At 41.3% G+C, this 27475-nt stretch overlaps 1 protein-coding gene across 2 annotated transcripts in view; it reads left to right on the top strand.

Moving 5' to 3' along the window:
• The window catches only part of LOC117348498 (taste receptor cell protein 1), a 47059-nt gene that overhangs the window by 8296 nt on the left and 11288 nt on the right, over positions 1-27475 (top strand). Inside the window, exons 1-8 of one of the 2 annotated variants that reach the window (XM_033920715.1) lie at positions 196-1518; positions 4598-4755; positions 5708-5838; positions 12201-12265; positions 13316-13458; positions 16253-16377; positions 18527-18585; positions 21759-21895. In XM_033920715.1, coding sequence (XP_033776606.1) covers positions 1460-1518; positions 4598-4755; positions 5708-5838; positions 12201-12265; positions 13316-13458; positions 16253-16377; positions 18527-18585; positions 21759-21895 — 877 coding nt within the window. In that variant the 5' untranslated portion in view covers positions 196-1459. Of the gene's footprint in view, positions 1-195; positions 1519-4597; positions 4756-5707; positions 5839-12200; positions 12266-13315; positions 13459-16252; positions 16378-18526; positions 18586-21758; positions 21896-27475 lie in introns of those variants that run through there. The other variant, XM_033920714.1, reaches the window with a different exon arrangement.

Here is a 27475-nt window from a genome sequence, read left to right as displayed (position 1 = left end):
CTCTAGGACCCTGGAGGAACCAAGAACAGGGCAAACTTAGGTCCCATAGTACAAGAGATGAGAGAAATTCCTTGCCACGGAATCCAGATCATTCCCCTCAGAGCCAATCTCCCTTTGGGAACACAATAAAGCACATCAAAACCCACCAATAGAGAGTGAGGAGACCCTGGAAGTTGGAGGGGAATTGGATGAAAAGGAAAGGCAGCAAGAGATGGGAGAGAAATGGGCAAGGCAGCGGGATTCTTTAGATCTGTCAGAGTCCATGGAGACCCAAACATCGGGGAGAGAAACAGAAATTTGGCAGAGCAATGCTGAGGGTTGCTAAGGATTTTGAGTAACAAATGGGACACAAGTCAGATAAGTAACTGGTTTGTAGTTTCTGAGCAGTGCTGCACAGCCAGCTGCTTGGTAATTTCAGTTTGAACTGTGCTGGAAGAGAAAGCAGCTTGTATATGTGGTTTTATCAGGACGGATTGCTCAAATAGTAATCATTCTGGTGGCTAAATCTCTAAATTTAAGACTATAAAATACCCTACAGAATCAGCTATCAGGCAGAACAAGGGGAGGGCCTGATTAATGCAGGAATTGGATGGAGTTCTCCCTTTCCTTTCCCCCATTTTTTTCAGGTTATACCTTGCTGGAAGTGGGGAGGTAGCTGAGACATTTGGTTTTGGGTTTTTTTGAAACTGAACTTTATTGAACTATCCCGAGGGTGGAGAAAAAATAAACTGCAGTGCTTTAAGGAACTGAAGCAAACAGCAGTGCTTTAGCCTATAAGAGAAAAAAAATATAAAGACCTGTTTGGAGCTTGTGTTCTAAAAGAAGAAGAAAAAAACCTGTTTGGCTTTTTTTGTTATATTTGTTGAACTGACAGAAGGAAGTTCACTCAAATATGGCTGAACCTAAGAGCTTCTAGACTCTAATTGCATTGTGGCTCAGAGAAGCAGAATTGGAGAAAAAAGATTTTCTGTTTTTGGTTTGTCCACAAGCACTCTTGTGAGGAGATAAGGATCCCATGTTGCATTCTGTCACCCTGGATTAAATAAAGGAGTGTTGGTTTGAGAACAGCTGGCTGAAAGACTGTCCTGTGTGACTTGAGAGATGGAGAGATCTGAAAGGCAGCTCTACCCCAGGAGGATGCTGTGGGGGCATAACTAGGCGACCGCCTAGGCTGCCGCATTGACACTGACATAGATTATATTTTTGCTATATAATTGTTGTATAGTGCTGTTAAATATGACCATTTCTATATAATAGGAATTGAATGGGCTTTGGTGCATCACTTCCACGGCTTTGTAAAAAGGCCCTAAAGTAGCGGCTCCAAATAGTTGAGAATGGTTGATTTTTTCATGTTAGGGGTCCAAACGCAGTCTTCAAAAGTACATGCTTGAACTTCTGTAACTTTTTAATTTTTTTTCACATAAAAGGATGGGATTTTGACTGTTGTATTACAAATTATATGCTCTTTCAGAATTCATTAAAACCTCTTTTTCTATTTCTGGCCACTTTAGGTTTTTGGTAGGTATACATGTATATTCTTAGATGCTTGTATATTGTCTGTGAACAAAAAAGAGAGGGAGCCCAAAGTACAAAATGCCAAAAATTGAGAAAGAAGTACGGTGAGCCATCAGTATTGGGTTGGCATCAGTAGAAAACTTTATTAGAAGACCCAGCATGGTCGGTGTTTTGGTGGAATGCTTGCATCAGGGGTCTTCTAATTGAGATTATTTTCCAAATCAAGGGCTGACTGTTGTCCCTGACAGACTAATTCTGATTGAAAACCGTATTTTTCACACCATAAGACGTACTTTTTCCACACCCCCCCAAAAAGGGGGTGGAAATGTAAGTGCGTCTTATAATAATAAATTTATTTTTGTATACCGCCATACCCGAAAGTTCTAGGCGGTTCACAATAAATTGAACATGATACAAATAGTGCAAGTTATTTAGAAAAAAAAATTCAAAGAATGGAATGGAATACAATGGAAAGAAATACATACAATGTAAAATACATACGATGTAAAAGAGTGCGGAGAATTTTACAAAGAATAAAAGATAAAATTGTAAAAATGTATTTAAGACCCTAGCCTATTGAAGAATTGAGGTTTTTATCTGTTTTCTAAAATCAACATAAGAAGAGGCTTCTAACAAACTTGGCATTTAATTTAGCCACCTGAAAGGAAAAAGTTCTTTCACAGAACCTTTTAAACTGGCAAAATTTTACTGAGGGATACGCAAACAAATATATTATTCGAGAACTCTTATTAGTGTAGCTCAGGTTAAAGTGAGGGTTAAAGATACAAATTTGCCGCATATTTTTAACCCCCACCCACTGCCGCTGCATATTTTTAAACCCCCCCTCCACCCGCCGCCACCGCATATTTTTTTTAAATAAACCCAACCCACCACCGCTGCATCTTTAATCCCACCTACCCGCACGCTCGCTCACTCCCTGCCGTCGTATCTGGTGGTCCAGCCAATTTCCTGGCCAGAAGCGCAGAGATCAGGATCAAGCCCTCTGCGCTCCCGCTTGGGCCTGCGCCGATCTCCGAATGGCTGCAGTCAGCTCTCGTGGGAAGTCATTATGCCATTGTATAGATCCATGGTGAGGCCCCACCTGGAATACTGTGTGCAATTCTGGAGGCCGCATTATCGCAAGGATGTGCTGAGACTGGAGTCGGTGCAAAGAATGGCCACCCGGATGGTCTCGGGACTCAAGGATCTACCATACGAAAAACGGCTTGACAAATTACAGCTATACTCGCTCGAGGAGCGCAGAGAGAGGGGGGACATGATCGAGACGTTCAAGTATCTTACGGGCCGCATCGAGGCGGAGGAAGATATCTTCTTTTTCAAGGGTCCCACGACAACAAGAGGGCATCCGTTGAAAATCAGGGGCGGGAAACTACGAGGTGACACCAGGAAATTCTTTTTCACTGAAAGAGTGGTTGATCACTGGAATAGTCTTCCACTACAGGTGATTGAGGCCAGCAGCGTGCCTGATTTTAAGGCCAAATGGGATCGGCACATGGGATCTATTCACAGGGCAAAGGTAGGGGAGGGACATTAAGGTGGGCAGACTGGATGGGCCGTGGGCCCTTATCTGCCGTCTATTTCTATGTTTCTATATGTTTCTATTTGGAGATCGGCGCGGGCCCAGGCGGGAGTGCGGAGGATTTGCTCCTGATCTCTGCGCTTCTGGCCTGGGCGCCGCTGGTTTTGAAAGATGAGAGCCGTCTAAGGAATTAAAAAAGGTACCGAGAGGGTATGATAAAAGGTACGGGGGGATGATTAAAAAAGCTTTTGGGGGAGTATGTGGGGGGATGATTTAAGGTACTGGGGAGGCAAGTGGGGGTATGGGGATGATTTAAGGTACATGGGAGGATGATTTAAGGTACTGGGGGGGGGGGGGGGGTGGGGCCTCCTGCCTGCCTATCACTAGGTCACTAGACCTGCCTGCTCTGTGCCTTGCCCCAGCCTACCACTAGACCACCAGAGGGGGGGGGGGGGGACAGCAGGGTGCAGAGCCTGGCAGGGAGAATTTGGTTCAGAATGGGTTTTTTCTTGTTTCCTCCTCTAAATCTAGGGTGCGTCTTATGGAGCGAAAAATACAGTATATTCTAAGATCAGGAAATAATCTCAATTAATAAGATGCCTGATGCAGGTGTTCTGCCAAAACACGGACTGAGTTGAATCCTCTAATGAAATGTTCTAATCTAATCTTTGATTTTTTTTTTAATACTGATTCATCCCAACAGGAGGGCTCAACTCGGTTAACAAAATATTAATAAAATTATACAGGAGATTAGAACAGAAACTATGGGTTCCTTTTACTAAGGTGCGTTAGGGCATTAACACGCGGAATAGCGCGCGCTGAATTGCCACACGCGCTAGACCTTAATGCCAGCATTGAGCTGGCATTAGTTCTAGCCGCGTAGCACGCAGTAATATCCTGCGTGCGCTAAAATCTATAGCGCACCTTAGTAAAAGGAGGCCTATATCTTTTAGGCCAGAATTTTATCTATTACATTACATTACATTAGTGATTTCTATTCCGCCATTACCTTGCGGTTCAAGGCGGATTACATCCAAACTAAAAACAAGAATTTCATTCCAAATTTGAAGTAATAGAATAAGCGATGAGATTACCAGCGGGAAGTAGAAATCTTTAGGAGATAAGAATAGGGTGAATTATGGGGTTTTAGATAATATTTGGTAAATAGAATATTAGAGAGTACTAAGGTTTTATGTGTTTTTTGAAGAGTATGGTTTTAATATCTTTCTTGGAGGTTTTGTAGTCTGTGATTGTAGTTAGTTATGATTGATTATTTGAAAAAGAAAGATCATTAGTAAAGTTCTGAAATAAATATGTCTTCAGTACTTTACGAAAAGTGGGTAGATGAGAGAGAACTCTAATTATAGAAGGAAGGGCATTCCAAACTTTTGCGAATAATGCCAACCCGATTCTAAAGGATCATCATACTTCTTTCTCAATTGCATACTGTCTGTGTCATTAATAGGAAACTTATATAGTAACATAGTAAACGACAGATATCTTTAATAACTTAGCTTTCGGTTTCTGCTGATCTGTTTCCAGGCCTGGCTCTGTAATAGTGGATTCTAACATTGTGTTTCAAAACAACACCGAAGCCCCTTCCACTGATGCCATTGTCCGAGCTCTGTACAATAACATATATACTACTAACATGCACTTGGGAAATTTTTCACTTGACGTTGAGAGCATTCAGTCCAACAGTAAGTAATGAGATGCTTATTGATTTGTCTCTTTCAATTGGACAAAAGCAGCAATGTCAGTTTAGGAGCATTCAAGAACATGATTCTCTGCTGGGGTCAGTAGAGAATGATGGTGGTGGCTAACAGCCGCCATTGGGAAAGGACAGGCATTCAAGTTAGTAGAAGTATTAAGCTAACTCCCTCTGTTACTAACGCATAGCGTGGGTTTTAGTGCCGGCAGCGGCAGTAACTGCCCTGACGCTCATCGAATTCGCGTTAGCAAAGGAGGGTGATAAATCATCATCTTTTATCCCTTTATTTTGTTTATTTTTATTAAAAATTTATATACCATGTAACACTAAACGGTTTTAAAATAAGCACTTAATTATTTGAAGTTTCCTTGTAAATGTTTGGTTAAGTTACAAGATACTGAATTTGTCTTTTGGGATCCCATTCAATTGCAACAATTCCTGGCAGCTCGTGAACAGAAGTGAGTTTTCTTTTCTTTTCTTTTTCATTTATTGATGAGAAATTTGGGTAGGAATGTCCAATGTCCTAATTTTAGTTGGGAATGATTTGGGTTCATTGGAACTCAACCCATCTCCTTGTTTTCCCTTAAAACTTAGATGATATAAGCAATATGTTTCCCCTTTTAGTGGGCTTGTAAAGGATTGTTTTTTGTATTATTTTTTGTATTGAAAACTTGTATGGAAACCTTTTTTTCCTTGATATCTTTATGATATTGTAAATGTATTAAATTCAAATAAAAAAAAAGCACTTAATAAACAAATATATAATAAAATGGACATACAATCCTCAGAAAAGTACCAAGGTATGGATAATTCATTGACTTTACCAGAAATAACTTAAAAAAGGCTTCTATGAATAGCTGCATCTTAAGACGTTTTCTAAACCTGCCTTTTTCACTGCAATTTCGTATCTGGCCCACCACGGAGTTCCATCTTTTTTTCAGCTTCAACTACTGACCTGCTGAAACCTGTCGCAGTGAAGATCAGTTTCATTATTCAGAAAATCTTCATCTCATCCCTCCAGAACTCCAGCTCAAATGAATATTCTACCCTGCAGAATCAAACTGTCATCTGGGTGAGCTCTTTTGCCTAACTAAAGTAACCTTAAGTTCCAAGGCTGGGCATGGTGAAGGGTCTTGTGCAGGTTCTGATCGAAATAAGCTTAGACTTCAGTCTTAACAGCCAAGATGTTTCCTGTCACCTCTAAACCAAAAAGAAAAACTGCAGAGATGATGGACAGGATTCAGGAACTTTTTTGACTCGCAAGCAGCACATCGTCATGGCAATTCACACCATACCATAATGTACTTTTAATATCACAAAACACGTTCATGATTGACACATTATCTCCACAGTTTTATTTGATCACCATACACCACTGGTACACACATTCACACATATTATTACACATTTGTGACAAAAAAAAAAGTCTTCGCAGACTCCAGCTTATCCAAAATACTGCTGCCAAGCTGATTTTTGCAAAACGCAAATTTGATCACGTCTCCCCACTGCTTACCAATCTTCACTGGCTCCCAGTACTTTCCAGAATTCATTTCAAGTGCTCCTGCCTGGCTTTCAAGATCATTCACGGCATCCTAATCCCTCTATCCTTCATCGCCTCAACGCCTGCTACCACCAGATCCGCCCACAGACATAAACTATCCTTCCCCTCTCTACACGGCATCCTCCACCCAGGCAAACTGGGAAAATCCCTCCTCTCCAAAGTCACGGGCCTTTGGAACCTGGGTTCCCTCCAACTATTCTGAAAACAACTGAAAGCCTGGCTTTTTTCTAACATATAACATTTCTTCTCCTGTTTACATCCCCTCTATTCATATGCTCTTGTAAATCTTTCTCCTCTCTCTTTTTTTATTTTTAAGCTTTGTAAACCGTGTCGAGCTCCACTTCCGTGGAGATGATGCGGTATATAAACTTAAGGCTTAGTTTAGTTTAGTTTAGTTTAATGTACAACACACATACACATGAGTTAGTTGAATTGTATTATATTTTGCAATAGGACCCCTGAGGAAGAAGTTTCATCGAAACAGGAACCGTTTTTTAACATTGAGAACCACATTGTGGAAAACAATAGTTTTTTTTGTCTTCAATAAAGTTCCTGAATCCTGTCCATCATCTCAGCAGTTTTTCTTTTTGGTATGGCTGCTTGCTCTCCACTGCAGAATTGTTGGACTTCTCTTTGTCTCGTCTCCTGTCACCTCTACTAATTTAATGTTCATAGTAATTACAGATCAGTCCTGCCTCTCACTTTGCTTTTTCAAATTCAAGGGGGCCACATTCCATGACAATAGTTAACTGATAGTCTTAAGTGGCAACAGCGTATTGCATAGGCAGAGAGGGAGGGGTATTGGTGAAGAGAGGACAGAAAAATATTCTCAATCACCATTTCAAAAGCTTTTAATCATTTTCTGAACCTTCAACTTGTTGTTTAATGGAGAAGGTGCTTGTTGAACAATAAGTAGTATGTGTGGGTGGCAAGGGTGGCTTAAGGCAATCTTATGATGAGAGGGCACCTCCTCCCCCAATATATGCTTATTTGCTGAAGAAGGTAAAAAAACAGATTCTCTGGATCTTCTTACTGCTACCTTAAATCTCCTTGGGCTAGCACAAGCCCTCACTCCATTATGCTCTCCTCTTTCCTGCCAGGGCCTGGAACCTTTATTTACCTTTTATAAAGGACACTGGCAGTGGCAGCAGTTCACCTAAGCGGCTCTCGGCGTCTTCTCTGTACTGTGATCCACCCACTCTGATGTAACTTCCTGTTTTCTCAGGGGCAGATCACAGTACAGAGAAGACTCTGAGACCGGAGGCAGGGTGGCCTATGTGAATTGTGGCTGCCACTGGGTGGCTTTTAAAAGGTATAGCGGTATATAAGAAATAAAATTAAATTAAATTGAAGTGTTCTGGGATGAGAAGGAGAGGAGGATGGAAGGTGAGATGCCATACCAGAGGTGGGCAGGGAGATGGAAAGAGAAGTAGCAACCGGGGGTGGGTGGTGAGGGAGCAGGGTATGTTCTGATGCAGTCAAAATGAGCACTGAGAGGATAGCAGGCTAGCCAGTGGTAAGGAGCGATCAGAGAGCAACTAAGTGCTGCATATATAGTCCAGCACATGCTGCCTCTAGCTTCTTCTCTCGGCTAACCACTCATTTAGGGCTGTTCTTTTATCTCAGTGCTGCTCCCCGGAGAATACTGCCTTAGGTCTCCACCTCTGTTGACTTCAGTGGCCTAGTAAGTGGGGGAGGCAGTGGGGGCGGTCCGCCCCGGGCGCTGTCTTGGTGGGGGCGCTGACACTCATCCTTCTCTCCGCACTCGTGCTTCCCTTGCCCATACCTCTGTAACATTCTCAGTGCAAGCAGCTACCCCCTCCATCTGCTGCTCACGCCAGCGTCATTGGCTCTTCCTCTGATGCCACGTCCTGGACCCGCACCTAGGAAGTGACGTCGGAGGAAGAGCCGCCGCTGGTGCGAGCAGCAGGTTGCGGTTGATGCTCACGCTGGGAATGTTAAAGAGGTACGGGGAAAGGGAGAGGGTGCGTGCGGCTGGAGGGGGTGGGGAAGGAAAGAATGGGGGCAGGGTTAGAGAAGAGGGTGGGGGAGAGGCCCCAGGTGCCTCTCACCTATGCTACACCACTGGTTGGCCTAATTATAGGACTGCCCCCGAGTAGAATGCTTCACTTTAGAATTCAATAAACAAACTTTGGGGTCAAATCAGTGATAGCAACACAAGCTCCCCTCTACTGCCAAACACTGTGTGATGTAAGACAAAACCTTGCAAATAGACCATCAGACGCAAACCATACCATATCAGCACCAAGTTAAGAACTCAAAGAGCACCAACCCTACCTATGAAAAGTTAGCATTGCAAATGTTTTAGAACACCAGCTGATCTCCAAGCATCAAAGGTGTGGGTTTTTATTTTTATTTTTTTTAAATTAAGCATAAGGGACGAAGACGGGCAACTACAGATTCCTATACAGAACCTACATATCAATAGAATTCCTCATCCCTGTTACACAAGGAAAAGACAGGCCATTACGTACCCCACACAAAAAAAAGAGATTACAAATTAGAAACATAGGGCTCCTTTTGCAAAGGTGTTCTAAGTGTTTTAGCGCCCGCTAAATCAACACGTGCGCTAACCGCTAACACGTCAATAGGATAACATGGACGCGTTAGTGTTTAGCACGTGATAATATTTATCGTGTACTAAAAAGCATAGCGCACCTTTGTAAAAGAGAGGGATAATGTAGATTTTAAAAATGAAAAGGAAAACAAAAAGAAATCATACTGTGAGATGTGAATTCCCAGAGAAACAGAGATGCATTTCCGTCAATACAGAACAAAATCTAAAACACGCACATTTTTGAGTATTAGAGCAATTAGCATATGAACATTGAGCGATGACACCTCGACCCTGAAGAAGAAATTGAAATATGTTTGTCGGAAGAGGGAACATAAGAATTGCCGATGCTGGGTCAGACCGGTGGTCCATCGTGCCCAGCAGTCCGCTCACATGGCGGCCCCCAGGTCAAAGACCAGTGCTCTAAATGAGTCCAACCTCACCTGTGTACGTTCCAGTTTACAGGAACTTGTTCAACTTTGTCTTGAATCCCTGGAGGGTGTTTTCCCCTATGACAGACTCAGGAAGAGCGTTCCAGATTTCTACCACCCTCTGGGTGAAGAAGAACTTCCTTACATTTGTAAAGAATCTATCCCCTTTTAACTTTAGAGAGTGCCCTCTCGTTTTCCCTACCTTGGAGAGGGTGAACAATCTGTCTTTATCTGCTAAGTCTATTCCCTTCTCTTCTCTGAATTCAGATAAGTTTTTTTGATTACTTTTGATGAAATAAATATATAAAAAATTACATCAAATATTATTATATGTTTGAACATCAGATCGATGAGGACTAGTGCTGTTTGGAGCTATTGACCCCGACAGCTCACTGAAGATCCACCTAAAATTGATACCTGCTTATTACTTGAAATCCACTCTTATGTGATAAGAATTGAATTGGATTAGCAACACAGTGATATTGGAACAATTTTGCTAATCACAGCAGCCCACTAGTACTTTTGAGTGTTTCACATTTTCAAAGCGATCCTTTTCTTGCTCTAAATATCTTTGTTTTCTGACCTTTTTATTTTTCCAGATGGGTTGGTTCTAGTCTCTTAACTACTTCCTTCTAAATTTTTTCTAGGATCTCATTTCCATTTTCTGTCTTCTTCCTAATGTCTGACTTTAACACGAAACCTTCTGTTTCATTGTTGTCTCCGTTTCTCTTATCTGCCTTTTTATGAACTTGTAACCAGATTTCATACCTCCTTCTCCCCACAATCCTCAGTCTCTTCTTTCATCTCCTTACAGCTTTCTACTTCCTACATGTTCCTCCTTCTCCTCCCACCCCCACTCCTATCTCACTCCCTTCTCAGCCTTCTATCCCCTGAATTTCATTCACTTTCTAGTCCCCTATTTCCAGCCTTTCTTTTCATTGCCTCCCAGGCAGTGGCGTGGCAAGGGTGAGAGGTGCCCCTTCCCGCCCTCTTCTCTGTCCCCATCTCTAAAAGCTTCTTCCCCGCCCCCTCCTGCCACGCACGCATGCCGCTTCCCTTCCCCTGTACCTCTGTAATGTTCCTGGCAGGAGCAGCAATCCCCAAGCTGCTTTTGCACCAGCATTGGCTCTTCCTCTGACGTCACTTCCTAGGTGCGGGGTCCAGGAAGCCGTCTGACATGATCGCGTCAATGTCCGCACATGCGCAGAGGCCCTCCAGATGTGGCCCCAAGCTCGGGGAAGGAGACACAAGGTTCATGTGGGGTGGGGCTGTGTTGGAACTGGGCCGGGCTGGGAGCGGAATGGGGCAGGGCTAAATTGGGCGGGGACAGATTTTTTTTTTTTTTTTTTAAAGAGGAAATCTGGTAAGCCTAATCTCTTCTCCCACAGTTCCTTCTCTACTTCCCTAGTATCCACAACCCTATCTTTCTTCCACCTTAACCCCAGAATTCATCTCAATGCTCCTCCATCTGCACCTTCCCCTGCATATGCTCATGTCTCGTATATGTGACACACGGCAAATACAACCCTCAGGGATCTTTGTTCTGACACAATATAGCAGTTCTTATGAGTTAAAGGTAAATATGCTTTGCATCCACAAAAGTCCAACTTCCCCCCAATAAGTGCAGATCATAACCAGGACATTTCTCCATGGAAATCACAATACAATTATTCTGATTCTCATGTCGTCGGAGCAACAGCAACATAATTCCTTCTATTAGGCACATTGTGAAATGCAAAACCTAAAGAAAATCCACTCAACATTTAGCAAACATGTCATACAACAATAGCACTAATGCTATGATTCAAAATGAAAAATTCTGCACAAAACTGTTGGAAATTCTGAGCACAATATTTTAAAATTCTGCATCTTTGGGGAAATTCCTAATAATCATAAGGCTTAAACTACTCCCCCAGCTTCCTCCTCCGCATTTTTTTTTTTTTAAACCTTAAAATCCACTTTGACTTAAGAGTAACTACAGACTAGATAGTGATTTTCTGTGTCCTGGACATAGAACCAGTTAGTTGGGTTTTCAGGATATTTACACAGAGAGAGCAATTTGCTAAGGCATCTTGAGCATGCGGAGCAAAGTTTTACAAGCTCAGGTAGGTGCTTATAAAATTGCCCAGGCGTACCAAAATCTGCAATAGAGTACGCATCCCTGATAGTGTGGATAACATGATGAAGAGCTTAATGAAGCTTGAAGAATGGACCAGAATTTGGCAGCTATGATTTAATGCAAGGTAGTGCATTTAGGCTGCAAAGACCAAAGAGCCTGCTGCATGGGCTGGAGGTGGTAGGAAGGGAGGGAAAGAGTCTGGTGCATGGGATGGGAAGGGAGGGAAAGAAAGCGATGTCCACCCGCTTTGGGCTCAAGCCCGTCCAAAATTGGCTGACTATGCTACTGAGTTACACTAGTGTTTGATAAAGGAAACTTGGTGTCTACTTTCCTTTATTAAATAGGCCCCAAATGGATTCATCTTTATAAAATTACTCTCTCTGTGTGACATATATTTCATTAATCAGCCTGTCTATCTGTCCCCTGTCTTTTAGTTGCGTACTGGTTAGTCTTCAGCTCTTGGTCCTATCTGTGGTCCCCCTAAGTCAGGGGTGTCCAATGTCGGTCCTCGAGGGCCGCAATCCAGTCGGGTTTTCAGGATTTCCCCAATGAATATGCATGAGATCTATTAGCATACAATGAAAGCAGTGCATGCAAATAGACCTCATGTATATTCATTGGGGAAATCCTGAAAATCCGACTGGACTGCGGCCCTCGAGGACCGACATTGGACACCCCTGCCCTAAGTAGTTTTGATATGATGTTGCATTTTTGGTTCTTTATACTGATAGCATTTATTTCTTTTCAGTTGACCCCTGCTTTGACTGCATCATATGGGCAAAGCCTACAGGAGAATCCTGATATCTCCTTCAGGTAGGCCTCAATTATATTTATTCAGGGGCCTTTTTACTAAGCTGTGCTAAGCACTCACACATGCTTACTGCATGTATAAGAGCGCTACCACATAGCATACTCAGTCCTGCGGTATTTTTTCTAGCATTGGGGGTGCGATTGGGGACAGAGTGGGTTCAGCTATGCTAATCGGTTAGTGCACAAGCTGTGCTGATTGGTTAGTGCAGGAGGTCTTACTGCCTAGACAATAGGTGTAGTTAAGGGCTCACGTGTTGAATAGGAAAATTAGTGCATGGCCATTATTACAACCGTGGTAAATAGGGCCATTTTACAGCTGTGCTAAAAGTGGCCTTAGCACGCAGGAAACCCATGTGCTAGTCACAGCACAGGCCACTTTTTAACACAGTAAAAGGGTCCCTTAATTCTTTATCAAGATTTATTTACTGCCTTTTTGAAGACATTTATGCAAGGTAGTGGACAAGATCAACCTAAACATAGACAACAGACAATATCACAGGTAAAGATATCCAAATAACAGTACGTATAACGTCGATACAATAAAACATCTTAATAGACAGCACAGGGTAGGGTTACCAGACGTCAGGATTTCCCAGGACATGTTCTCCTTTTGAAGACATGTCTGCGGGTCCAGACGGCTTTTCAAAACCCGGCACTTGGTCTGGGTTTTGAAAAGCCTCCTCAAATCATGTCGGGCAGGGAGGAAATCTGCGCATGCGTGGACTTCCTGCCCGACAAGAGCAGGCAGTGTGGGGGCGGGGCTAGGGCGGGAATGTGGGCAGGATTAAGGCATTACAGGGTGGGGATTGGGTGGGTCTGGGGGCGGGACTAGGGAGTCTGGATTTTCCAGTTGGAAAATCTGGCAACCCTAACATCGGGTGTAAGTGTAAGCTACTATCAGCAAGAACATAGCAATGTGAGTGTAATGATGTCTACTCCTTAGCATCTTTGTTGTCTCAAAAGATCACCTGAACAGAGATTAGACTTTAGAATTGCATTCTGTTCAGCATATGAAGGTTCTCATTTTGTTTCTGTGTCTTGCTTTATGCGCAGTAATGGAGACCAATGGGTTTCAGTCTCTGCCAACTATAAGCTAAAGGCTCCTTCTTCTGTAAGGAACAAATCTGTGGCAAACTCTCTGGCCAGATGGAACTCTACTAGCATTTTGGTGTGGAGATCCACCATTTCCGTAAATGGTAAGAAAAGTCGCTGTTAATCTTCAGAAAGCTGCCTTCATTTTTCTGCTTTAGGGAAGGAGATAACTAAATGGTACATTAAGTATTATTTGATAATGCTATACATATGTAAAGATCAGCTCAGAGACATGGAGGGGTTTTACGGAAGGAAACCCCTCCCCCATACCACTTCACCACCCAATCACTGCTAGATCTTCCATGCTTTGAAGCATGAATTAGTGCCAAATTTGTGCCAAATTAATATCAAATTAGTGCAAACAATCAAAAAAAAAAGTTCAAAAGTTCTTAACTTAAAGCTTGGTTTTCTTGGTTTCAACGTGAACACGTTTCGTGCTCCTACTTCAGGAAACCAAACAGCTAAGAGTCCAGCCGCACTAAACAGAATTTACTAGGCGGCGGTAGGTGATTTGAATCTTTAAAGCAGCTCATATATTCAAAAAGATGCTCCCACAAATCTTTTCACTCCCTCTTTTTGTACTAGTGGTATATAGATACCTTTTCCCTGCATATTTTTGACTTAGGGAAGAAGATGGCATTCTTCAAGTTTATTCAAGTTTATTTATATTATTTGATTGAACGCTTTTCCAAGTTACAAAGCGTTTTACAAAAGATAAAATAGGATTTCGAGAAATCACTTATACATAGTATATTAACCAAACATACAAGGGTAACAGCTTTAAAAACCACTAGAAACAGTAGGAAAGAGGGGAAGAAATACAATTTTTAAAGAAAAAGTACATAAAAGGGAAGTACATTAGGGGGGTGTGAGGAAAAGAATTAGGGACAGAAGAAAGGTCAATAGGGAGGGATATTGGTAGTCTGAATTTAAGGGAGGTTGGAAACAATAAGATTTTACCGGGAAAGTATACTTTCAGTTAAAGGCTTCTTTGGAAAGAAGGCACTTTAAACTTTTCTTACATTTTTGCAAATCCTGTTCAAGTCTTAAGTATAAAGGAAGAGAGTTCCAAATCGTTGGGGCAGTAACCGAAAAGATAGAAGCACGGCGTGTTCCGATAATTTTTAAAGAGGGAACATTTAGAGTAGACTGAGAGGATGATCTAAGAACTCTAGACGAACTATATGGAATCAGAAGCCTATCTATGAATGCAGGAGTATTTGTTTTTATTGTCTTGAAGACTAAAAGAGCTATTTTATATGTAATCCTGTATGATATTGGCAGCCAGTGAGCTTTTTGAAGTAGAGGTGTGACGTGGTCAAATTTTTTTGAACCTGAAATTATCTTTATTGCAGTGTTTTGTATGAGTTGAAGACGCCTTATATCCTTTAGATAAGCCCCTTTTAATAAGGAATTACAATAATCTAATTTTGATATTACTAGGGAGTGAATTAAAGTATTAAGAGAAAACGAATCGAGAAGTGAACGAATCATTCTTAGCCTATAGAAACAGTTTTTTACCAATGCACTGATGTGTGCACGGAACGTGAGATTATTGTCTATTAGGTCTCCCAAAATTTTTGTATTGGTAGTTTGATTAAGGGGTTTATTGTCGATTATGATTGGGTTAATGAGTCGTACCCCTTCTTTCCATGAGAAAAGCACAGTAGTGGTTTTATTGATACTTAGAGATAGCTGATTGACGTTCAACCACTCATGGATTTTGGCCAGCTTTTGGTTAATATTAAATATGTCCTGGGAACTTCTTCTCATATGCACTCTGCTTCCTCCTCTCCCTTCAAGCCTACTTTGAAATGTTACCTTTTGGTTAAATACATTAACCACACTGTATTCAGGAACACACTATTCGTAAGAGAATACACTTGCACTTCTCAATTCTCAGTGGAGAAAAGACCTCAGTGTCACGTTGGATCAATTCAAAAAATCCTCCGGACATAACATCTTCAGATAAAAATCTGAAGGTGTGAACACATCCTTTGTCTGAAAAACTCCACGAGTAAAACTGCTTTGACACGCTGCTCTCTCCTGCCGGGTCATTCATGGTCGGAAAATACCGCAAATGACCTGCACCATGAATTGCTGACCGCAAATGACCGGGGGAGCACTGTATTATGGATATACTCTGTTATGTTTTATTATATAGGTAAACTTGTAACCCATTCTGAGCTCTCCTGGGAGGATGGGATATAAATCCATAGAAACACAGAAACATGATGGCAGATAAAGGCCAAATGGCCCATCCAGTCTGCTCATCCGCAGTAACCATTATCGCCTCCTTTTCCTATTGGCTTATAAGTCTTTGCAGTTTTTGTACGTTTCACTATTGGATTCTCGTTAAAAATAAAAGAAGTGCGATGATTAGAGGTGAGAAACACAGACGTTTATCTGTTTGGGTTCATCCCGAGGTCTGACAATGTAAATGATCTCTGAGCACTACAAAAAAGATGTGATATTCAAGTGTAAATGACCTTTCAATATAGTTAGAGCCAATTCCATCTTTTCTTTTTTGCATGCGCTACATTTTGGGAGTGTGCGATCTTTATAGTTTGTTGCTTCCTGGGTTTTTTGGGGGACTCAAAATTAAGCACCAGGATGATCCACGCTAAAGCAAATGCTCTGTAAAGGCCGCTTTTCATGGAATGCCCTTTCTAGAATATTACCTCAGTGCAAATTTCGCACCTAATTTTGGGCATGAGCATTTATGCCTGCCAAAGACTGGTCTGGAAGTGGGAGCCCAGCTGATGCAATTTAGGCATGCAGATGCAGCTGTTCTATAACATTGAATTAGAAGGGAAAACAGAAGTGAGGGAAAGAGGAGAAAGAACATAAAACCAAAATGATCAGCATCTATTATACTACCTAACTCTTATTTCCTAGGTATAAAACCAGATCTTGTTCTCTTCAATGTCAGGATGAGGATTACAAATAGGGATTTCACAGATTCTCTACAAAATAAAAGCAGTCAAGAATCGGAGTACCTGAGAGGGAATCTAACTGAAGGGGTAAGGAGCTCATTTTCTAAGACTTTTCCTGCGTGTGTTTGTGTTACTTGCAAGCATCCTAGTATTATTGAAATTCTGGAGGGGAACTTTGCAGGTGAAAAAGTTGATATAAGAACATAAGAAGGGCCTTACTGTGTCAGACCAATGGTCCATCAAGTCCAGTAGCCCGTTCTCACGGTGACCAATCCAGGTCCCTAGTACCTGGCCAAAACCCAAGGAGTAGCAACATTCCATGCTATCGATCCAGGGCAAGCAGAGGCTTCCCCCGTGTCTTTCTCAATAACAGACTATGGACTTTTCCTCCAGGAACTTGTCCAAACCTTTCTCAAAACCGGCTACGCTATCCGCTCTTACCACATTCCCTGGCAACGTGTTCCAGAGCTTAACTATTCTCTGCGTGAAAAAAAATTTCCTCCTATTGGTTTTAAAAGTATTTCCCTGTAACTTCATTGAGTGTCCCCTAGTCTTTGTAATTTTTGACGGAGCGAAAAATCGATCCACTTCTACCCGTTCTACTCCACTCAGGATTTTGTAGACTTCAATCATATCTCCCGTCAGCCATCTCTTTTCCAGGCCGATGAGCCCTAACCATTTTAGTCTTTCCTCATACAAGTGAAAAACAGTGAGACATAACAAGGAGCCACTAGATAGCATCAGCCTAAATTAACATCTATAACAAGTTCTGGATGAAACCCCTTGTAGAGTTAGTAACATAGTAGATGACGGCAGATAAAGACCCGAATGGGCCATCCAGTCTGCCCAACCTGATTCAATTTAAATGTTTAAAATTTTTTTTCTCAGCTATTTCTGGGCAAGAATCCAAAGCTCTACCCGGTACTGTGCTTGGGTTCCAACTGCCGAAATCTCCGTCAAAACTCATTCCAGCCCATCTACACCCTAACAGCCATTGAAGCCCTCCCCAGCCCATCCTCCCCCAAACATAAATAGAGCATTCAATACAGATCAATTTTAGAAGTGAGCAGGGAAATAACTAGTGTCCAAAGCGAAACTGAGAGTCACGAGTGAAACAGCTTCTAAATTTGACCTGGATTGAATGCTCTATTTATGTGATAGAACAACCAGCCGTTGAGACTCTTGACAAAGGCATAGATTCCGAAACACTGGCAGTGTTGAGTCTTCGAGACCTCACAGTGCTACTATCAATATATCTTTACACCCATGGCTGAATTATTGACATCTCATCCTCACGACTCCTTTGTTGTGCCTATTCGTAGTGAAGCCCAAATTCGCAATTAAAACCTGGCAATTTAACTAGGCTTTCCCAGAGTTATTATTATTATTATTAAGTTCTTATATACCGCCATACCCAGGCAGTTCACATCAATTAAATTAGGATCCGGTCTGAACACGGATTTACAACATTTTGTAGGAATTACAAGCAACGAGGAAGGAAGTATTGGGGTTTTAGCAGAAGTTTATCATAGTTGGATTGGAAGAGACGAGGGAGGGAGAAGGGAACCAAGGGAGGGGAGGGGGAGAGAAAGGAGGGGGTGGGGCGGGAGTTGGTTTGTTGCAGGGGAATAAGGGTTAAGGGTCCTGTTCGTGGAAAAGGTATGTTTTGAGAAGTTTTCTGAAGTCGAGGTAGGTCGGGGCCTCGCGCATCATTTGGGCTAGCCAAGGGTTCAGCTTAGCCGCCTGGAGACAGCACCTCAGTTTGTGTTTTTGGCTTTGTCGCCCGCTCCCATCTAATCTTTCCTCTTCCCCTCCCATCTGACAGCTCCCGAGTTATAATGACTGCAGAATGATTGTTTCTGTCCTGTCCAACATATGGTTCTTTGCTTTTAGATTGTAAACTATCTTGCTCTGTAACACCCAGTTAAAGATGGTTTAGAAAGTGATAAATAAAATAAATTACATTCTGTATTAGTCCTTGAGCGTCACTGTGAATTTGCCTCAGATGTGATAGGTACTGTAGTAACAGAATAATGTCCTTGAGCTTCATGTAAGTTGCATCGCCACTTGTCAATATTTTGTTGGCATGCAAATTAAAACTGTCCGTGAATCCATGGTAATGTTACTAATGAGTCAGGAAGTGGAGCATACGCCTTAACAACAATCCCCGTGGATATATACAAAGATTTTCAACCTTGTTTCTCTGTTGCTTAATTTCTGAAGATCTGTTTTTCAGCTGGGTACAATTCTTCGTGGCACTCCCCAGTTTGCAGAAATAGTGGTGGACACATTTCAGTGAGTATGTTGCAATTCTTTGAAAAAAATGTTTAATGAATTAGACCCAAACCTTTCAGGCTTTTTCACAGTGGTACGCACCGACAATGGAAACCCATTGCAATGACAATTCATTGCTGGATTTCTGGGCCTTTCAAGGGGATAATCTCCAAGGTTACGTTCTTGCAATACTCGGATTTCTGTGAAATTTTGTCACAAAGCTGAGAGTCAAATGTGATGCCTTGTGCTGAATTTCATCTCAGACTCATTGAGTTTTCACTGTGTACAAATGCCATATATTCCTGGTAAATGTTACCTCATGAATTGCGATGAGAGATGCGTGCAACTTAACGTCAAATGATCACATAGAAACATGGAAATAGACGGCAGATAAGGGCCACGGCCCATCTAGTCTGCCCACCCCAATGACCCTCCCCTACCTTTCTCTGTGAATAGATCCCACGTGTCTATCCCATTTGGCCTTAAAATCAGGCACGCTGCTGGCCTCAATCACCTGAAGTGGAAGACTATTCCAGCGATCAACCACCCTTTCAGTGAAAAAGAATTTCCTGGTGTCCCCGTGCAGTTTCCCGCCCCTGATTTTCCACGGATGCCCCCTTGTTGCCGCGGGACCCTTGAAAAAGAAGATATCTTCTTCCACCTCGATGCATACTTAAAGCAAATCTCCCTAGTGTCCAATCATGCTTACAGGACAATCAGAAACCCTCCAAATCATCCAAAATCTCAACCTTTCTAAAGGTAATTGGATGCCAAGTCCTCTGCCATTCAGGTACAAAGTAAGAATGAGCTAGCATTACCATTTCCACTGTTACACGTCATCAGTGTGTCCAGAAATTATGGCATTTAGTTTATAAGCTATTATTATTATTTCTTACTATGGGGCCCATTTTATTAAAATGTCAGAATTGCCACTCCAAGGATCATAATAAATATCATCCAAATAGGAAATCGTGGCGTGGGTATCTTTCATTGATCCAAAACCTTCATATACTAACGTGACCTAATTAATCACTAGTTAATAAATATATGTATCATACACTACTCAAAAAAAATTAATTTATGTGTATTGACTTTTTAATTTATTTAATTTATATTCTTTTATTTGATTTTATTTAAAAAACATTTTAGTTTCAGAACTGTACAAAATAGCATATCAAAAAGTGCAAATAAGAAAATAAGAAAATCAAAACTGTGCAAATAGCAAAACTTGTACAAAATCGCTTATCACAAGTTTTACTATTTGCACAGTTTTGATTTTCTTATTTGCTTATTTGCACTTTTTGATATGCTATTTTGTACAGTTCTGAAATTAAAATGTTTTTTTAATAAAATCAAATAAAAGAATATAAATTAAATAAATTAAAAAGTCAATACACATAAATTAATTTTTTTGAGTAGTGTATGATACATATATTTATTAACTAGTGATTAATTAGGTCACGTTAGTATACGAAGGTTTTGGATCAATGAAAGATACCCACGCCACGATTTCCTATTTGGATGATATTTATTATGATCCTTGGAGATTCTTTCCTTCATTAGTCTAATTAAATCTTCATAATTGGGGGGGGGGGTTTCAGTTAATTAACCTTTTGTGGATCTAGTGTTTTGTGTGGTTAATTTTTTCTTTCTTATTTTTTTGACCCTTTTTATTAAAGCCATGGCAAAAGTGGCCTTAGTGTGCCCTTACCTCGGGTCTAGGCCACTTTTGCCACAGCTGGAAAATAGTCAGATTTTCCTATTTCCGGAATTAATAGCCTTGCGCTAATTGCGCAGTTAGCGCATGGCCATTAAAAATATTACCGCATGAGCCCTTTCCGCCACGCATTTGTAGGCGGTAAGAGTGCCCACGCTAATCAGTTAGCACATGGCGATGCCACAAGTGCTGATTAGCACTGTCACACGCACTCTCCGCCCCCAAACATGCACCCTTCCAAGAAAATAAAAATATTTTTTTAGCGCGTGGCATGGCGCATGCAAATTTACAATTACAACAAAAGTATTGGGAAATCAATTCAAATCATCTTCTATATATATTACTATATCTTACTCATAAAAATCTCAGTTCTGGAATGTTGCTCTCATTGGATCCGGAATCTTGCTATTCTTTGAGGTGCTGGAATGTTGCTGCTACTTGGGTTTTGGCTAGGTACTAGGGACCTGGATTGGCCACTGTGAGGACAAGCTATTGGGCTAGATTGACCATTGGCCTGACCCAGTAAGGCTATTCTTATGTTCTTATGATTTTTTTCATATGGCAGAGTTTTTTTTTTTGGGGGGGGGTTCCATTTCATTTCATATGTATTCATTTGTGTTCTGTGTACGTATTGTAAATTTTGTCCCTTTTGTATCATCTTTTACCTTTGCTGGACCTGTATTTGCTGGACCATGACTCTTGTTTGTGGTGATTCACTTTTGGATAACCACTGTTGGTGTTTTCTTGTTGTTCTTTCTCTTACAATAAAAGATGAGTGACTTGAAATATTGCTAACATGGCTTCAAGGGGATTTTGTTTGCACTAAATTCCATGCAATATCACGAACGGTATTTCAAGAAAACCTTAGCTACAGATTTATGAGACGTCACTAACCTCCCCCTTTTACAAAACCGCCGAAGCGTTTTTTGGCACAGACCGGCATGCTGAGTGCTCTGCGCTGCTCCCGACACTCATAGGAACTCTATGAGTGTTGGGAGCAGCGCAGAGCATTCATCGCACTAGCCTGCACTATAAACTGCTTTCGCAGTTTTGTAAAAGGAGGGGTGGGGTAAGTTTTGAGGAAAATTGCCACTTTGCCTAGTTTCTGGTGCATAATTTTACAGCTGCAAGATCACTGAAGAACCAATCTGCAAAACCGCTTCAGAATTGTAAAATCTGCAAATTGGATTGTTCTGTTATGCACCCTACTTGTCATTTTTCCACAAATAACTGTGGTTGTGAAGCTGATAACGTTTAGGTAGATTGCTTTTTTGGTGCGTTGACCGAGTACCTTAAGCATGTTTTTCTCTACTTTGAAAACAAATGACAGTGATCATCATTCATATGAGTGCTTAGACCTGGACTGTTGCGTTATTGTAATCCAGCTCCAGAACACTGAATAAAATTCTAAATACCTGCATTTTAGGACTAAGATGAATGTAATCTCATGCCTAGCCTTTTTCCCTCTGCTAAACAGGCCAGGATCCGTCATAGCAAATGCAAATCCAACTTACTTTGAAGGTGGACCATCTGAAGCAGAAGTTTGTCAAACAATAGTCAATAATCTGAATGAGCTGCAGAACAGAGGCCTGTCTGTGGAACCCAGTTCCATTAGTAAGTTTTAGATTTCCCTATATTTTTTTTACTTGGATAAGATGAACGCCAGCTAGTTTGATATACTGTATTATGTAGTTATGTTCCTGGCTGTAATTTGCATTCTAGTTCTTGGGAGTTGTTGGATTCTGCATCAGTAAAATTGGCCCACTTAGTTTCAACTCAAGGATGGATTTTGTCTATTATGGCCCTGAATTTTTGGAATCAAGATTCCACTGGATGCAAAGAGGGGGACTGATTTTTGAGGGCCTGATATTCAGCTGGCGGTAATCAGCGTTTTGCTGACTGCCACCAGCGTTAAACCCTGAAATGAAATGCCAAGTTATATCCGTGCTCTGTCATTGAATTTCTGGGTTTATGAAGCAGGATAGTGCATAGCTGGTTAAGTGCAATATTTAGTACTTAACGGGCTATAGGTCACTGTATACAGATAGAACTGACTTTCATGCAGTCCTGTTTATGTGGTTAACCTGACCAGGTAAGTGCTGATTGTCGGCATTTAACTGGTCTGGCCCACCCCTGCCCCTGGAAAGCCCTCAAAGTGGTTGTTTTGCAGTTCGACGCTAATCTGTTATTTTCCATGGCATTAAGGGCCGGATATTATAAACGGTGCGGCTTGGCTTGGTTGTCAATCAACGCTAGGTGCCATTTCTGGACGCCACCTAGCGGTGTCTAGGTGTTGCTAGGCATCCTGGAGGTAGGCATCTGTATATTAGGCAAGGTTTTACCTGGCCTAATATACTGGGGCCTAAGTTGAACGCCAAACAATCCCTAAGTCAACTACACCTATTCTCCACCCCTAACTACCCCTACTTTTCAGATAGGTGTCATTAGGCATCGGAGAGTGTCTCCACTTAGGCATTGCTAGGTGTCCTAAGAGTTTGACGCTGAACTCTTAATTGCTCATTTTAATTTTTCTTTTTTGATTGGCTGAAGACTGGCATGGTCAATTACCACACCAATTAAAAAAAACAACTTGAGCACTGATTCCGAAGTTAGGACCAGATTCTGTATAGGGCACTAACTGTTTAAGTACTGCTGAAAATTAACAGCCCTGAATAGGTGATTTAACTGGCCAGGAGCCGTTTAAATTGCTTTTAATGTTGACCCATTGATTTGTAGGTAGAAAGTTAAATCTATTTGTTCAATAAAGTATTTTAGGAAGAGTTCTTTTTAAAGCATATGATGGGGACTTTGAGAGGTTCTAAATAGGGGAGGTAACGTGGTCAGGTGGGAGGTTGATCTGAGAGTCATTTTTATTTATATTTGCTTTATATTGATGTCTAATATTATTATGATCTAAAATGGAAATACAGAAAGTCAAACCAGAAAATCTTCTTAGAACAGAAAATCAGAAAGGTTTGGGAAGATGTGAGCAATTTGAGGAATCGGAGAGGAGGCCTGCTTAAAAATAAAAAGAGTAAAACTTCATCTTATTAAAAAGTACAGCACTGATCACAATATCATCTCAGATGTATGAGAAAAACTAAATAAAAAAAATGTGGCTGTACCATAGGAAATTCTGTGCTATGAAAACAAAATTATCCTGTACAGACATAACAACCAGTAAAGAACAAATCAACACTCGTTCTACAGAAGCCTTGAACCTGGTCAACAAACGAATGAAACCACTGCATGTCCTGATAAAGTACCAAACACAATCTTTGGAAAATGTTGTGGAGAAACCAAAGAGAGTATAATTAAAAGGCACAATGGACTGAGAAAGAGAAGCTGATGACAGATATTGTGACAACAAGTAAAACAGTTGAAAAACAAGTTAGAAAGATCCCCAGGAAATAATGAAATCCATGAATTCTGGTTAAAACATTTGTCGAGTTCACATCCGAAATTAGCAGTACAGTGAAATGGCATTCTGCAAACAATAACTAATAAAGAATGGTTGAGAACAAGGAGAATCTGTTTGACCCAGAAAATAAGGACAAAAGCAATGAGTCTGACAACTCTAGGCCAATTGCGTTTCATTACTTGCTAAGAATCAAACACTAAATAAAGCATACGATATAATCCTAAGGCTCTCTATACTAGTCTAATATTCTTAGAACCTTAAGACAGTAGTCCAGCAGCAAGAGAGGTGCTATCCAGTCTTTTGCCCTGAGGCTCGGATTCTGTATAGGACGCCTGGGAGGGGCGTCCTATACAGAATCGGGCCTATGCCCACCTAAAATAAACCCGATGTGGCCGCTACACTTATCGCAACAAGGGATCTCACTGCCGCGATAGGTATAGCGGCTGCCTGTCCCCCCCTCCCCCACGACGATCACCGGCAGGAGGGTGCCCAACCCCTCCTGCCAGAAGGCTGCCCACGATCGCCGACACTTGTGCATGCACAGATGCCTTTCCGACACGGCTCTGAGCAAAAGAACAGGTTGAGGGGGGTGGGGCGGAGGTGGGGGGGGGGCGAGGCTGGGGTAGAATAGAGAAGGGTGGGGCTGGGTAGAACTTGGCGGGCCTTCGGGGAGTGGGAGCCATGGGACCGGATTTTACAATAGTAAAATCTGGTAACCTTAGTCAAGCATTGTTGTGTTCCTTTTATCTTACAAATGGTTAATCAAAGCTTAGAGCAAATTTTCCCAGACACATGGAAACATACTTTTATTACAGCCATTCTCAAATCTTGTAAACTTGGAACATCCAACACTGAGCACTGTACTGTAGACCAATCTCCAATCTATGTTGTCTTAGCAAAATCACAGAACAAGTTGTTCTGGGTCAGGTTATTACTTTCATAGACAAAACAAATACTTTAAATGCCACACAAGCAGGATTTAGAACAAATCATAGTATAGAAACAATTCTTTGTAGATTCATTAATGATGTATTAGAAATTTTGGATAATGGTTATCTAGCCTTTGCAGTTTCTTTGGATCTTACATCAGCATTCAACTTAGTAGATCATGATCTAGTACTTAACAGATTAGCAGAAATGGGCATTTGCTCCTCAACACTGGGATGGTTCATGTCGTTCCTTGAAAATAGAACCTACTTTGTTATCACTGCTCACTCCCAATTTTCCCGCTTTCAGCTGCCTTGCGGTGTTCCTCAAGGCTATGCTTTATCTCATGTTTTATTCAACATCTTTCTGGCTCCCTTGCTGACATTAGTAGAAGAATGTGGAATCAAGATCTACTGTTACGTAGACAACATCTTACTTATAGCAAAAAATTGATCCTATCAATTTAACACAGTGATTATTTCATTGCTAAACAAGAATAAGCTTGTTGTAAATTTCAATAAAAGCCAGCACTGGTCTCCATACCTCAAGAAGGATGTGACTTTACTGGAGAGGGTGCAGAGGCGAGCCACAAAACTAGTCAAAGGTATGGAGAATTTGAGCTACCAAGAACGCCTCAGAAAACTGGGACTGTTCACCCTCGAAAAGAGAAGATTGAGAGGGGATTTGATAGAGACTTTTAAAATATTAAAAGGATTTGACAAAATAGACCAGGAAGAAGCATTACTGACATTTTCTGATGTGACACGGACAAGAGGTCATAGCCTGAAACTGTGTGGCAACAGGTTCAAGACAAATGTCAGGAAGTTCTATTTCACACAGCGAGTGGTGAGCGCTTAGAATGCTCTCCCAGAGGAGCTTGTGGTAGAGACTATTGTTCAGGGTTTCAAGCGCAAGTTGGATGCACACCTTCTTGCAAATCATATCGGGGGATACGGGAAATCCGGGTCTCCAACAGAAAACACCTAACTGGGCCTCCGCGTGTGCGGATCGCCGGACTAGATGGACCTAGGTCTGATCCGGTGAAGGCGTTTCTTATGTTCTTATGTACCCCCGTGCCAGATTTAAAGTTATCTTTTAATGATTCTAACATTCCCCTGGTTAAGAAAGTTTAAATATCTTGGAGTCATTGTTGACGCTCAGACCAAGTTTCTCAGACCAAGTTTCAGAAGTTGTAAAGAAAGGCTTCCACACCCTCAGAGATTTGAGAGCTGTAAGACATCTAGTTGGCAAAAAGAATTTTCTTACTCTGATTCACGCATTCTTCACGTCAAAAATTACTAGTATAACATCATTTATGCTGGAATCTCAACTTTTAACATCAGACAACTCCAAACCTTCCTCGCTTAGATTTGTGGCTAGGCGGGTCATAAATATTTTTAAATAAACAAATTTTAAAGCAATAAATAAAATACAGCTATCAAATTGCTAGGATATAATATGTTATCATGTTATGCTGCTTATTCTTCAGTACTATTGGTTACCAGTTTCATATCGCATTCAATTAAAAATTTTGATGTTGACTCACAAGTGGTAGAACAAAAGAAGACAAAAGAGGCGACCTGTGATGCTCAATCTGTTTATTCACAGTGAATAATCAGATTGAGCATCACAGGTCGCCTCTTTTTTTCTACCTTATGGAGGTTGAATCTCCTGTATTTGTGTAACTCACAAGTCATTGCATACTTTAGAACCCAGTTATCTGAATTGGTTAACTATCCCTTGTACTCCTTCATGTGTGCTTAGGTCCCTTCAAGACAACAAATTAGTACTGCCAACAGGATCAATTGAGAATCCACTTGACACAAAGCTTTCTTATACTTAGCAGAGGTCAGGAATTCAAAGCAGAAGGTCAGCTTAGTTAGTTTCGTGGAGTGTACATCGCACCGATGGGGCCTTTTCCAAAGCCACAGTAGCGAGGCTGCCAGGGCAAATGTACCAAAGCCCAAAGGAATTGAATGGGCTTTGGTGCACTTATCGGCTTTGTAAAAGTGGCCCCAAATGACTTAGAAAACAAGTATACTTTAAACTGCTGTCTGAATGTCGTTGAGGAGTCAATTTTCCTTAATTCTAGAGAAAAACTATTCCATAATTTGGGGAAAACCACTTGAAAAATAGTAAAGTCCTAACAGACTAATTGTTTGAAAGGTTGGAATATCCCTCTTTCTTGGAATTCCTCAAACCCTAATCCCACCAGATCCTCCCACAAATTAAAACTATCCTTCCCCTCGCTAAAAGGCATTTCCCACACAAGAAAGCTAGGGACCTCCCTCCACTTCAAAATCACTGAGCTCTGGAACAATCGTACCTCCCCTCTTCGGAACTTGAGCTCTCTCCAAGTTTTCCGCAAACATCTGAAAACCTGGCTTTTCTCAAAAAATGTAAATCTCCCTCCGACTTAGGAATCAAGGAAACTCTTATATCTTGGCATCCCAAGTCCTCTAAATTTTCTTCACACTTCTACCTCTAACCCTCTGTTGTAGTTCCTTCCTATTTCTCCTACTTTAAACCGCGTCGAGCTCTACAAACGTGGAGATGATGCGGTATACAAACCTAAGGATTAGATTAGATTAGATCTTAATGATCTCACTGGTTTATAGACCTTAAGGTTAGAGGACACCTGAATTTTAGCACTCATCCAGGAAGAAGCATCTGATTTGGTCTTTATTTGAAATTGCTGATTTTCCAAAAAGGATTCAAACCAAGATGAAACTTTACCAGATAAACCAAAGTTCTCTAATCTTTTTATCAGTATCTGATGATTTATAATGTCAATTGCTGTCCAATTGCATCCAAAGTGGCCTTGAAGTACTGTTTTCCATTATTAA

This window comes from Geotrypetes seraphini, chromosome 14, assembly GCF_902459505.1.
Source record: "Geotrypetes seraphini chromosome 14, aGeoSer1.1, whole genome shotgun sequence".
Classification (NCBI taxonomy): Eukaryota; Metazoa; Chordata; class Amphibia; order Gymnophiona; family Dermophiidae; genus Geotrypetes; species Geotrypetes seraphini.
Note: the sequence above shows the minus strand (reverse complement) of the source record. Positions and strands in the feature narration are given on the sequence as shown.